Here is a 14,596-nt window from a genome sequence, read left to right as displayed (position 1 = left end):
TGGAAACCCACAGCTGAGAGAACCAATAAGGCATGATCCAGAAAACTCTAACAAGCCATGATTCCAAGAGGAGAAGAGGGTGGGTGCAGATCCCAGGACAGCCTCTCCTGAGGACAGGACAGTGGAGCTGTCCTAAGGCCAGGGTTGAGATGCGGAGCACAAACCTATGTGAGCCATATGAGATGTACCCAAACTGGAAACCAAAGCTGTCAGGTTAAAAAAGAGTGGCAGAGGGGAAGAAGTGAAAGGCAGGCTTGGGAGGGGGAGGGTAAAGATAGTTTGGGGCTAGAGCAAACACTTGACTCATCAAAGCCCTGAGATCCTGACACTGGTCCTGAGAATCTGCTTTATCCAAGTCCCCAGGTGACTATGCTCTGATGAAATGCTGGGCTAGGCATTGGAGGACCTGGGAGTATGGGTATCCTTCTGTGGAACGTGGGAACAGCTGATGGTTCTGGAGTAAGGGAGGGAGGAGATCCAACTAAAGCTGTGCTGCTGGGAGGTTAATTTGGCAAGTGGTAGAGATAGACCCAGAGAAGGAAAGGCCTTCTGGGGGCTTGGCAGGAGAAGGGGGGAAGCACAAGGTCAGAGCCAGGGCTCATTTCATGTTTATAGGAAGGTGTAGTTTATTTGTTTAAATAATTAGAGCATATGCAATTGCCAGGGGCTAGCTGCTTCCCCTCTTCCCCAACCCAGGTGTTTCAAAGCAACCTGCTCCTGTGCTCTCTATGGGACCTGCCCCTCCAGGCCTCTGCACCCTGTCTACTGGCTCCAAACCCTGGAGCTTGTTCCAGTCACTGAGCCCCTGGAATATATTCAGTTCTTCCCCACCCTGTCCTTTATAACAAGGCCTTTCCAACCTCTGACTCCTGGATGACCAAGAATTCTTCCCTTGCCTGAATACAGACCAAGAGCATCCCCTCCACCCTGAAACCCCTCCACCTCCCAGCTGACCAGCCTGGCCTCCATCTAGCACTTCCTGTTACTCTCAACTAACCTGGGAGAGAGGGGAGTGATGGAACAGAATTTTATTTATTTTAGGGGTTGGTATGTCTTTGCTTTCTTCTGAAAGGTTATGAAAATAACCCAATGAAATTTTTCTTTTCTTTATGGAGGCGAGGGAGAGAATTCTGTCTTTCAATATGAAAAATGAAAATTTCACTAAAGTAGCTCTTCTAACAATAAAATGAAACAGAATGTTTGACATCTAAACCTGTTATACTTCATTGTCAGTGACGTCTTAGCATTATTTTTGTATGTTTGATCTGAACCCAGTCTTTTTTAAAAAATCTCTAAAGATTACCTAGCATATAAAACTTTTTAAAAATTACAATAAGTTTACCATTAGCCTGAGTTCAATCTTCAGCATCATGAGGGGGAAAAAAATTAATTTAAATTAGTTTTGGTGTGAAATTTATGGGTTCATGGGAAAGGATTTCAGGGAAACCCTTAAAATTCTCTTTTTGTACCAGGGATTGAACCCAGGGGTGCTTAACCACTGAGCAACATCCACAGCCCTTTTTATTTTTTGAGAGAGGGCCTTACTACGTTGCTGAGGCTGACTTTGAACTTGTGATCCTCCTGTTTCAGTATCCCCAGCCCCAACCCCAAGCCACTGGGATTCAGACATGTGCCACTGTGATTCAGACATGTGCCACTGTGCCGGGCCTCTTTCATTTTTTAAAGGAATCATTAGAACGTCATTGGTGAAACCTTTGCTGTTCATTTTGTGGCATGGGTAAATAGGTACAAACTTGGTGTATTCAGAGGCCCCAGCGTCAAGGTGCTTGGCTGTCCTGGCACACACTACAGAACATCTGTGTCCTGCTTATCATACCTGCATTTCCATGGACCAGGTGGTTTAAAGCCACTCACTCCAGGGCCTATCTTGTTGAAAAGGGAATCTCAAATTTCCTGTTCTTTAAGCTTCGGTGCCACCTGGGAGTGGGTGAGAGCCAGTGGGACAATGAGTGTGGGTGGGCTCTAGGTGGTGCCAGAGCGCTGTGTCCCCAACTCCAAGTTCCTTCGAATAGGGCCCAGCATGCAGGTGCTTCTCTCCAAATCCAGCTGTTACCAGGCATCAGAGATGCTAATGAACAGAAACCAGCCTGACCCTTGCTTGCTTCCCCGATATGTTCATGATGCACCAGGAAATTCAGAGAAGGTGAAACAGAGACATACATGAGGGAAATTTCCCTGTCCCCAATAGCTCTGGCATTTTCAGTGCTAGTACAGAGGAAGGTAACCCTTTTTTGCCATGCATCTTTGCTCTGTATTAGGTAGACCCAGTGAGTGTTGTCACTGCAGACTGTCTTTGTGAAATAGACACTTGCATCTTGGTAGGTTACATTCCTTCCTTGCCTCACAGAGCATTGCCTATTGTCTTCAGACAGCTCCCAAAGATGTGAGCCAAAGTGAGATGCATTTTATGAACATGCTAGAGGTTCACTCTCCTTAGCATCAGCATGGAATGAGAAACATTTTGACCAAATGGCTTGCTGTTCAAGTCCATGTTAGATGGAAGCTGAGAATTGTCATTATAGAATAAACTTGAGGACAAAAGAGTAAATCTGAATTGTTTTCATTAATTATTATAAGTTTTAAAGAAGCACAGTCTTCAGGTTTTCACAGAGTAACATTCAGTTAGGGATGGAATTGTCCAGCCCTGTCAGCCGCTAGGTTGCTTCTGTGGTCACTGGTTTACTTACAACACTGAATAAGTAAGTCATAATTTTCTCATGGGGTCATTGGAAGGGCGAGGGTTTATTGTTTTAGTTTTTTGCTTATTCTGTTAGTGTAGGTTAATATTCCCACCACACTGCTCTCCCCACTGTTAGTAACTAAGCTTAAAATTTGATTCTACTTCACACTCAAATTTGAGGATTTGGTGCCTTGGAATGGTGCATTTTCTTCTACAGTCCTGAAACTGAACCTCTGGGTCCTTGATAAGGAAAGTGCTTGCTGGATAATTTCAGCAGCAGATTTATAAATTGTTATCTTCTGTTCCAGTCATCTTTGTTGCATCAAAAGTCACACTGAAAGTGGCATAAAATAGAATTTCCAGTTATAAAATTACGTGATCACAGAGCAGTTGACCTGTAGGTAGGTACCTAAAAGCATACTATTTTAGGGCTGGTATTTTAAGAGTAAAATTTTGCTGAAGATATCCTCCAGCAGTGGTTATTTGCTCTTGAAGGGCGAGTGAGGATGCAGTGGGTTGGGAGGCAGAGAGCTGACCCTTGACATTCATTTAATTATTCACACATATTTTGTGAAGACAGACTTTATTGCTAATATTTTTACATGTGCTTGCTAACACTAACTTTTCTTGAAGGAGACCCGTTCTGCCCATGGAGTGTTGCTGCCCCACTGATCCCAGATAGTACCTCAGGCGTACCCATGGCAGAGTGTCACCACAAGTGTTAGGCATTTTCTTTTCTCAGCTTTCTTTTTCTTCCCCTTCGCCTCCAGTTTGTCAGTCTAGTTCATTTCCTTCATTAATTAATTATAAAGAACGATGAAAGAAGTCATGGATATTCTAGCACAAAAAAAGCCAACTGAAAATGAAATTCACATGGCCAGAGCCTTCCTTATGAGGATTTTGAGAAATTCTATGAGGTACGGTCTTGGTTTTATAATTCCTTATTTCTCTGGTGCAAGAGATTCCTGTTTTACATATTTTCTTTAGTTCGTGGGAAACTATTATAAAATCAACATACTCCACATTTTATCACCCATCTAAATTTTCTCATTCAAATTTTCCAGGTTGTCGAAAGGTTTGTTTTAAATGCTCTTCAGTTTTATTTTGGAAGCTATTGTTTATTATATAATATTTTTTAATGTTTTTACCCATTGGGGAAAAGGTCTAATCTCTATCAAAGTACCTAAAGATGCTCAGTTGAGTTCTTTCTCCATTCTTGATTGGTCTACAAAGGTCATTTCTTGTCTCAAATTAGAAAAATGGGAAATAAAGCTGGCTTCAAACAGTAACTTTGGAGAAGAGAGCTTGGGTGGGTCTCCATACCTAGCAGCGTTCCCCTAGAGACTCCATTGTGTAAGTTACCAGCATCCCTAGAGTCTCCAACTGGACACACCTTTCACACCTGACCTGGGCAGGTGTGCCCACATTTGGGAAGCTGCAGACGGTGGCGTGGAAACCTGACAAGGCTCCAACCATGTAGAAAAGCCCTGGCTGGAAGGGACTCAGCCTGTTGGTGTAGGGTATCATGGTCATTCAGTAGGAACCCTTGGTTGAGCTGACAGTGCATATGGAAAGACTCGAATGAAGATAACTCTCTTAGTCTTGGTTAATGACAAAATAGCTGTATTTACTAAGCTAGTAAATAGAGATATGCAGTCTAAACTCTGTGCCCCTGCCAGAGGGGCAGTGGGGACATGCTGACTTCTTCTCCAGTTCAATCCCTTCTCCCCAAGGAGACTCAGTCCTGTTCAAAGTTGTACTAAACCACAAAAGATAAGAAAATCTGTTTGTATTTATATTACGGGGTGATGGGAGAGGACAAGGTTTGTTTACTTGATTATTTGGAATAAATCTTGTTTATTTTTACATTTATAAAAGTTTTAATTAACAAGTAATAGTTGCATATATTTTTGGAGAACTGAATTTTAAAGAGTTGAGGACTGGCTGCTTCACATTTTGGAGCCTGTGATTGCCACTCTGCATTTGGGCAAAAGGATCGTTTATAAAATCTAAAATGTTAGATTTAGAATGTGCACACATGTGTAGGTATGGTGGGGAGCCCTGAGCAGCCTTGACTGATTTCCATTTCTGGGCTCCTGTCTTGGCACAGATGCATCCAGAGTGTGAAGCCTCTCACGTGTCTGCATTCTTTTCCAGGAGGAGTGAGCTGAGTTGGAGGCCTCACTCCTGGCATGCCACCAAGTTCTCTGATGGCCACCCTGAGCCCGTCTCCTCTCAGTTTTCTGCTGCCAGTGGCTGCCCTTCCTGGCACAGCCGACACCATGCGAGGTAGGTGCCTGTTCTCCTGGAGGATGCAAAATCTGTATCTGCAGATGCTCAGATATTCCAGTGAGCTTCTTGACTTCAGAATGACTTTGATGTTTCTCATGAGACAAATTGATGCTTGAGTAGGGTTAGAACTGAAATTTTCACTGAGGTGACACATGGGCGAGGGCAGAAAACAACTATAATAATGAAAAGAGATGACAGCCCAACAGTGAGCAAGCGTGCTTTCTCTTTTCTGTGTTAGGGGTGTGTAAGTAGCAGATAGTGTGGTTTTGGGGCATATGTGTGTGTACACATGTATGTCTGTATCCCCATGCACGTGTGCTAGTTTGTGTATGCATGTGTGAGAGTGCCCGTAAGCATATGTGTGCATATCTGTGTGTATCTGTATGTATGCCTGTTGTATTTGAGTGTGCAAGTGTATCCACATGCATGTGTTTGTGTACATATGTTTGAAACTAACAAAATCATTTCGAAATCCATTTTTGGCTATTAATAAGTACTGTTCAGATGCAAAATTGAAAGAAATGTACTGAAGTGGTGGTGAAGGAAATACCTCTCAAATACAGTATTACCTGTTTAAAATACCGAGAAGATGGTATTTTTGAAAAGCACCAGATTCTCAACTGAATCATAAAAGTTAAGTGAAAAATGGGCTTTTCATTTCAAGACTGAAGTAACTTTAATAGCATCTCCATTTAGGCCTTGTGACTAAATGTATCTCTCTTTCTCTCTCCTTCTTTCTCTGTACTGGGGATTTAACCCAGGGGAATCTAACCACTGAGCTGCATCCTGCCCTGCCCCACCCTTTTGTTTTTCTGAGACAGTGTCTCAGGAAGTTACTTAGGGCCTTGCTAAGTTACTAAGGCTGGCCTCAAACTTGTGATCCTCTTCCTCAGCCCTGTGAGTTGCCACAATTACAGACATATACCATTGTGCCTGGTTTGTATTCTCTTAAAGAAAAGGGCACTACCCAAATCTATGTGGAAACTGCACTTAGTGTTATTTCTGTTTGCCTGGAATTAGGACCTTGTGGAAGAATTGTCCTTGGTGGGACAATATCAGGGACATGCACTATTTCTGACGATGCTGGGTCTGTCCTTAGAGGACCAGTATAAAAACTTCATGTGACCAGCTTGTCCATTCTCCTTGCTATACTCTTGTCCTGGTCACCCTGCCTTCTTTCCCATCCTTGTTCTCCCAAACCTAATTTAACGATGGCTTTTTTTCCTGCTTGAAGCATGAATAGCACTTGGGCATTTAAAAGATAAGAACCACTCTTAGCTCATGAATTATCATGTGCCAACACCTGCAGTTAGCTGCTGATAGTCCATGGAAGTGTTCATCGAGGATCTGGCTCCTAGTGATATAAGCACGAGGTTGGGGAAGTGTGTTGGCATTGCAAGGGGTCTGTTTCAAAGCAGGTAGGACATAGTCTCTTCAGCCTGCCCTCAGAGCATCTCACAGTTCAGATGTGCCAAGCTAAAATCTCAGACCCAGGGATCTTCCCCTGTCATATAGCACCTTCACCCCCGACAGAGTGCCAGCCAGCTCTGTTGACGATTCCATTGCCTTCTGATCTTGCCCTGTGCTGTCACTTGATGCTAAATCAAATCATTCTTGTTTTTGCAGTTCTTCCCATGACCTATCTGGCTCCTGGGAACAGACGAACCTGCAGCGCACTTCTGACCACTTCAGCTCCCTGGGGAGCATGGACAGCCTGGACCACCCCTCCCAGCCCTCTGGACGCCTCTCAGCTGCCAAGTCCAACAGCAGCATTGACCACCTGGGGGGCCACAGCAAGCGGGACTCAGCTTATGGCTCATTTTCCACCAACTCCAGCACCCCTGACCACACCTTGCCCAAGGCCGATGCCTCTTCTGCAGAAAACATCCTCTACAAAGTCGGCCTCTGGGAGGCCTCCAGGCACAGCAGCCGGCAGGGCCAGGCCATGAGTGACCCTCAGGGCCCAGAGGAGCGGTCCATGTGTTTCCCACCCAGGGTCCCTAATGATAGTTGTAAAAGCCCCCGGCCAGAGGACAATGCTGAGCCTAAGCTGGCCACTTCTGGGAGATCCAATTTTGGGCCAGTCTGGTATGTTCCTGACAAGAAAAAAAACTCTTCCTCCCCTCCGCCTCCCCCACCTCCTCTGCGCAGTGATAGCTTTGCTGCCACCAAGAGTCATGAGAAGGTGCAGGGCCCTCCATTCTCAGAGGTGACCACCACGCAGCACTTTACAGCCCTGACTCGGGCTCAACCCCGTAGTGATTGGAGACCAGAGAGGACTGATCGGCGAAGGCTGGTGTGTCCAAGCAGTGGCAAGGAAGCAGGAGGCCATGGCTACCCTCTGGAGGGCCACCCGGACTGTGGTTGGCTGTGCTTGGATGACAGGTCAGGCAGTTCCCCAGGGGCTCCAGACAGGCTGTCCAGCACAGAGATGCATTTCCGGCAACCTCACCCTGGGGGTCAGCATCTGCGCCAATGCAGTGATGAAAGCCCCAGGACCCCTGTGTCACCAAGGGAACCACAGCGGGTGGCCCTCTCTGGAGGTTGGCAGGAGCCTCCTGCCACACACCACCAAGATGACAGCTCCTCTCTGGGGAGGCGGCCCAGTGCTGCCAACCAGAAGGTGGACAGTGGTGGGCTGAGCCACTATTACTGCGTGCCTGCCAGGCAGCCCCTGCAGGGAAGCACCCAGGTGACAAAGCTCCTAGGGGAGTATTGGCATTCAGATGCAGCCATGGGGACCCTGCAGTATGCTCCCACACACCCGATGGGCCAGAGCCCGCGATGCTACCTACCTCAGCATGAGCATGCTCTGGATGCCCAGGAGAGAGAGCAATGTCCTCCACTGGATTCAGGGGCCGAAGGCTGCTGCTCAGGAACCCAGGAGGCTCCCAGAGCCAGCCATGCTGGGAAAGCCAGTCCCCAGAAGACAGCCGAGGGCTTCCAGTGGGCGGAGGGAGAGGGCGGCAGAATCTCTCGCCAGAGGACACCCATGCTGCACTCCCTGACCCAAGAGGGGATGTGCCAGCCCGAGAATGGCCAGGATGGTGGCACTGAGAAGCTACCGCCATTCGACGCCCAGGTGGGTAAGCCAACACGGAGAAGCGACCGATTTGCCACCACTCTGAGGAACGAGATCCAGATGCGCAGAGCCAAGCTGCAGAAAAGCAAGAGCACAGTGACGCTGGCTGGAGCCAGTGAGGCTGAGGACAGTGCTGGCAGCTGGGCGGCTGAGGCGGGTGGCACCCTAGAAGTTTCCTTCTCTAACACCTATAAAGACCACCTGAAGGAGGCCCAAGCACGGGTCCTGAGGGCCACCTCCTTCAAGCGCCGGGATTTAGACCCCAACCCAGTGGACCAGTGTCCAGGGTCACTAGAGCACAGGACTGGGGACCACAGCACCTTATCCTCATTCCCTCGGGAGCCAGACTCTGTCCCCCACTTCTGGGAGGCAGGACTGGCCAAGCCACCCTCATCTGGGGGTGGCATGCAGCATATTCCTCGCATTGGAGGCCGGAAACGATTCACAGCTGAGCAGAAACTGAAGTCGTACTCTGAACCAGAGAAAATGAACGAGGTGGGGCTCTCAGAGAACTGCAGTCCTCACCAGCACCCCGGCTCGCCCGAGGATACTGTGGGCACATTTGCTGACCGGTGGAAGTTTTTTGAGGAAACAAGCAAGCCCCTCCTCCAGAGACCAGGTCAGAGACAAGCTCTTTACGGAGTCCTGAGGGAGAAAGTGGAGAGGCCGCGGACAGCTGGCCACAGGTGTGACGGTGCAGACTCTGGGTTCCAGGTGAGGTCTCGTGCCACCTCCTTTGGAGAAATCCTCAGTGATCACAGGGAGGTGGAAAAGTCAGGGAAACTGGACCCACCGCAGAGACTTGGAACCTTTGCAGAGTACCAAGCCTCTTGGAAGGAGCAGAGGAAGCCCTTGGAAGCCAAGAGTGCTGGGCGGTATCACTCAGCAGATGACATTCTCGACGTGGGTTGGGACCAGCACCAGAGGCAACAGTATGTTCATGAAAGGTCCCGGTCATCACCGTCCACAGACCACTACACACAGGTAAGGATCCTGCCACAAGCCAGGTCCTAGTCTGCCCTGACTGTGACCTTGAGGCATCTATAGGATACAACCAGAATAGGATGGTCTGACATGGTTCTACTTGAGCCCGCTCTCTAGCATCTGGTTTACCAATGTTTCTAGTGTCACTGCAGGTGAAAGGTACTTGGGGGCTAAATTGGCACCTGCATGGAAGTTTGCAAACCCACGTCTTCTGCTTTTAGCCTCCTTGTCCTAATTCCTTGCTTCACAGTCTTTCCCCTTAATTAGTTGTCCCACCTTCATGCTAAACAAAGAATCTGAGGAGCTGGGCAGGGTTGGGGGGAGTGCTTTAGAAAATGGTGATGCACCCCTCTGAAATGAAAAGGGTTGTTTTAGCTGAGGGCAGTGAAGTATTGCACTATTTTAAGTGACAGTTTTGATGTTGAGCATTAACTTCTATCTTTCTAGAAAACTACGTATTCTTTTTTTTTTAAATTTGTTTTAATTAGTTATACATGACAGTAGAGTGCACTTTGATACATTGTATGCAATGGAGTATGATTTCTCATTCTTCTGGTTATGCATGGTGTAGAATCCCACTGGTCATATAATTATATATGTACACAGGGTAATAATGTCTGATTCATTCTACACATATTCTTATTAGTACTTCAAAGTCCACAATCTTTCCCTCTCCCTCTCCCTCCTCCTCTCTCTCTGTCCTTCTGTCTGCTTTTTCTGCTTATTCATCTGCATTTGTATTTTTCAAAGAAAAATATGGTTGCAGTAATAGAGTTTCGTGTGTGTGTGTGTGTGTGTGTGTGTGTGTGTGTGTGTGTTGCAGTACTGGGGATTGATCCCAGGTGTGCTCTACCTCTGAGCTACATTGCCACCCTTTCATATTTTATTTTGAGGCAGACTCTTCTTAAGTTGCCCAGTCTGGCCTCAAACTTGGCCATCCTCCGGCCTCAGCCTCCCAGGTCGTGTGGGTTATAAGCACATGCCACCATGCCCAGCCAGATTCATTCACCTGTGAAAGAACCAGTGACGGCTTTAATGCATATGGTGTCCAGAATGTGCATGAAGTGAAAACTGCTCATTTTCTTTGTGGCCTCCTGGTGTTGAAAACCCATGCAGACACTGTGAGGGTTTTGTTTCTGCCACAGTGCTGCCTGGTTTTGCACTGTTCAGCATGACCTCTGGAAATTCTGTGCTTCCTTAGTCAGGAGTGAAGAATCCCAGTCTCGGACAAGTCTGCAGTGACTTGTGACCAACTGTCTTTTGTTTGATATCTTTTGGCCAGTTATGTCACATGGTTTCACAGTCTTCATGTAGGAGTTCTATTTCCTGTCCAGAAGAGGATGGTGGGGTCTTAGGTCAGTTGTCTCAATGAAACGCTTTGTAGAGCTGAATGGGCATGTCCTGTGGTTGGGTCTCCTTCTGAGACAACAGGCGATGTCATTGGCATTGTGGGACAGGCATGCAGGGCGAACCCACAAATGAGGGGTTTCCTAATAACAGATGAGATTTCTTAGAGGAGAGTAGCTTGGTGACTGGGCGTCTGTCTCATGTGCTGCCTTTGCAGGAAGCGGCTGTGGAGCGGCGAAGGCAGTCAGAGGAGCCGGGTGGGCACCAAGAAGCACTTCCCTCCACAGTCTGTGCCGAGGAGGGCCATTCCACTGTAAGGTAGGTGAAATTTGGTTTTGGGGTTGCTAAAAAGATGACTTGGGGACAGGTTTATTTATGGAGGGTGAATACTGGGCTGACATGACTAGCTGTCTGGTTTTTCCCAAACCCTAAGTGACTGCTAACTGTGGATGATTTCTGGCACCCGTGATATCCTGGAGTTTCTGAGCTCTGCTCAGCTCATGTGCCCCGCAGACAGGCATTGCCAGGGTGGCATTTTTGGTTCTTAAAATAGGGCTGTCTTTTCTGTATAGTTAGATGCTTTATGGGGACATATGTAAAGTCCAGTTGTGCACACTTGAAACTAAGTGCTTTATACAGAAGGCTGGACTGAAGGAACGCTTTAACCAATCCTGTGTTTGTGGGCCAAGGTCTCAGAATCGCAATTGCATCTAAGGATTCTCATTCAGAAAGGAGAAGGACAAGCCTTCCTAAATGAACTGATTTAATGCATTAATTTTGAACTTTAAGATAGAAGTCAAGTAAGTTGGTGGCAGCAGGTTGTCAGTGTTGCCTGCATGATTTTAGGAAGTTGCACAGGCAGCTGTTTAGTTGTGGGAGGATGGAATTTGGATTAAATACATAATATAATTCTGCCCTTCCTACGTGAAGAGGACAGGAGAACAGAGTGTGCATCTTTGCAGAAGACGTGGTATAACCTTACTTTATAACGGCTGATGGATGCATGGAAATAAGTATACAGATAGAGACCTGAGAGGATTTTCCTGTTGTCTTGGGAGTCTTGTATTATTGGTGCAATATTCAAATTAAATTCTGTCCTCAATCTCACAGTTCCTAAGTAGAAATAACCAGTTTAGATGTTTATTTTCAAGAACCTATGTGATGGGGTTTTATTACATTTGGCTTTAAACTGAATGCCATCAGCCTTATACAAAAGGATCCAATATTTACGAGACTGCGAGGTTACAGGATTGATACTGAGTGTGTGCCTGTGTAGGAAGCCCCTGCAATTACAGATCAGTCTGCGTGGCTAAAATGAACCCAGGGTAAGAGAAGCTGATGAATAATCCACCTACAGAACTTAGCAGTGTCTGAGAAGCACAATTACAGCTTTATTACTGTGGCTTCTGAGTGAATCACGTGCCCTGCGCCAGCTGTGGTCTGTTTGCAAAGCTGGCTTCCAAGCTCTTCTGCAGTTGTGGGGCCAGCTGTGCGGTACACGGCTGGCAAGGGCTGTCGGCTGCCTCTGCACACACGGGCGCTTGTTCTGCTCCTGCACTCTGCTCCATGCCACAAGCACATAAACTGCAGAGGATACACATGGTGGTTGGGTGTAGCTCCCCTGCTATGCATAGAGACTGTCACCGCTAACAGTGATAATGTACGTATTATTTGTGTGCAAAGTGGCACTATCCATTCTGAAAGGGTCAGGAGGAAGCAAGGAGGGGCTGTGTGCTTTTTTAAAATCATGGCTATGACTTCCAGCAGACTACATAAACACTCTTCAGAAATTAGTTCCAGAAGACTTCTTCTTTTGAGCTACAAACCCAGCAATTTTCAGAATCGTTGTGTGTGTGTTTTTAAGAGTGGCAAGTCCCAATGAAATTCTAGAATATGACTATTAAAAAGTCATTTTTGGCTTTTCCCAGGGACTGTTTAATTTTCAGAAGGATCAGCAAGAAAGAATATGCTTGTAAAATTAAATGCAAAGCTGGGTGTGTGGTGCACACCTATAATCCCAGTGACCTAGGAGGCTGAGACAGGAGGGTGGCAAGTTCGAGGCCAATTTGGGCATCTTAGTGAGACCTGGTCTGAAAAAGTAAAAAGGGCTGGGGTTTAGCTCAGTGGTAGAGCACCTCTAGGTTCAATTAAAAAAAAGAAAAGAAAAATTAAATGTGAATAATAGAAATGAAATTTTATAATAAGGTTTATAATTATAGAAACAAAGTCTATAATATGAAGATTTAAAGATATCCAGTGTTGTGCACAAGTTTAAAGTAAAACATGTCTGTATAATGAATAAATTACTGACTTGATAACTGATGCAAAATAATAAATGGTTTTTGTTGCCTTCTGTTGGGAATAACATGAAGAACGTTAGGAATTATTTGTATTTACTGGCTGTTCATCCAAATCAAATGGAGATAACATCTTTTGTGAGGTTCAGGATCCTATAGAACCTGGCAGTGTAGGAGGGAAAGAACGGCACAAATATTTGCAACTGAAGGGGTGGCCCATAATTATAAATCTTTTCAACATTCCATGGTGCATCAGAAGTCAGAGGAGAGAGTGCTGTGGCATTTGGGCAGATTATGGTAGTGACTGGACTAGGAAGAGCTTGAACCCAAGGAAGCAGATCTAGTGGATTTTGCTCATTCAGCTGTCCTAACAGCCTGCCTCACAGGTCCTATCTGCCTGGTCTTTCCCCCAGCAGCTTTCTGAGGTTTTGCACCAGGTCCTCAAGTTCAGTTATTATAACAGCTGGGTCTGCTTCTTGCAAACACACCCTCCCCCTGGCTTGGGGTCCCTCCAAGGCAGGGTGTATTAGTTCCCAAGGGCTGCTGTAGGGAAGCATGAACAACAGACACTGACCCTCTCTCAGTTCTGGAGATTGAGATCAAGAAGTACACAGCGCTGGTTTCTCCTGAGGCCTCTCCTTGGCTTGTAGACGCTTCTGTGTCCTCATGTGATCTTCCTCTGTGTGTGCTAATCTCCTCTTCATATAAAGACACTAGAGGGATTAGATTAGGACCCATCCTAATGACCTTGTTTTATTTTAATCATCCCTTTAAAGACTCTCCCTCTGAAATGCTCTAGTTTGAGATTTGGGGGGTTAGGACTTCAACATACTCATTTAGACTCATTTAGCAGTCACAATTCAGCCTATAGCCTTTGGAGGATGTCCCTGTTTCTCCCTTATGTCTTTATACTAACAAATTCTGTTGCTGTTCTTCTAAGCTCTCTCAGGAAGCATCATTTCATCATTGAGCTGAAGAGGTTTCACATTCACAACTGATGGGAAAACATTTTAAATGAAGGGAAGAGAGGAATTTGGCACAACCTATGTGGAGGGCTTTACAGCAGTGTGTAGCTGCAGCCTTAGAGATGCACACCCCTTCTGGTTCTGTAATTGTACTTTAAGAGGTTACTTTAAAAAAGTGGGTGCCTGTTCCAGTGGGAACAATGGCATCCTCTGCAGACTGGGATGGCACAGGGAGGACGGCAAGTCTCCTCTTCGAATGTATCTGCTACACCCTTCTCCTCTTTTCTGGAGCTGCCTCTTCACTCTTGTTGGACCAGACTGATAGCTCCTGGAAGACTGAGATTTTTCTTTCTCATTTTTCAATACCCTGTATGTCACATAGTTCCTACACAAATTGAGTGCTAAATAAATGAATAAATGGTTGGTCGGATGAGAGGACTGGCGAAGGAACAGATGAATGAGTGAACAGATGGATGGACCAGTCCTCAGATGGGTGGGTGAATGAATGGATGGGTACATGAATGGATAGATGGGTGGATGAGTGAGCTTTTAGATGGAAGGATCGGTGGGTGAATAAATGGATGGATATATGTATGTATGGATGGATAGATGGGAAAAGGAGAGGTTGGATGGAATAAAGGGTGGATGGGTGAACAAATAGGTGGGTATATGGGTGGGTAGGGGGGGATGGATGGAAGGGTACGTGGTTGGGTGGATAAATAAATGGGTGCATGAATAGGTGCGTGACTGGATGGGTGGATCGATGGGAGGTATGAGTAGGTGGGCAGATGATTGGGAGAAGGTGTTGGTGGATGTATGAATAGATGGATTGGTAAATAAATTGACCCTCCTTGAGTTAGTTTTTGATCATGGTGAGTAACTATCCACTCTTGCTACATTCTGTTTGCTGAAATTTTATTTAAGATTT

General features: G+C 46.2%; 1 protein-coding gene and 1 long non-coding RNA gene across 5 annotated transcripts in view; one reads left to right on the top strand and one right to left on the bottom strand.

The window, feature by feature from the left end:
• Positions 1–14,596, bottom strand: part of LOC306650885 — a 461,164-nt gene that overhangs the window by 62,541 nt on the left and 384,027 nt on the right. The gene's annotated exons all lie outside the window — the stretch shown is intronic.
• Positions 1–14,596, top strand: part of SHROOM2 (shroom family member 2) — a 125,899-nt gene that overhangs the window by 70,244 nt on the left and 41,059 nt on the right. For all 4 annotated transcript variants that reach the window (XM_079123124.1, XM_079123123.1, XM_079123125.1 and 1 more), the window contains exons 3-5: positions 4,859–4,990; positions 6,620–9,059; positions 10,624–10,724. In XM_079123124.1, the coding sequence (XP_078979250.1) occupies positions 4,859–4,990; positions 6,620–9,059; positions 10,624–10,724 (2,673 nt within the window). The remainder of the gene's footprint in view (positions 1–4,858; positions 4,991–6,619; positions 9,060–10,623; positions 10,725–14,596) is intronic.

The sequence above is a fragment of the Sciurus vulgaris genome, assembly GCF_902686455.1.
Source record: "Sciurus vulgaris genome assembly, chromosome: X".
Classification (NCBI taxonomy): domain Eukaryota; kingdom Metazoa; phylum Chordata; class Mammalia; order Rodentia; family Sciuridae; genus Sciurus; species Sciurus vulgaris.
This window is presented reverse-complemented; position numbering and strand designations above follow the sequence as displayed.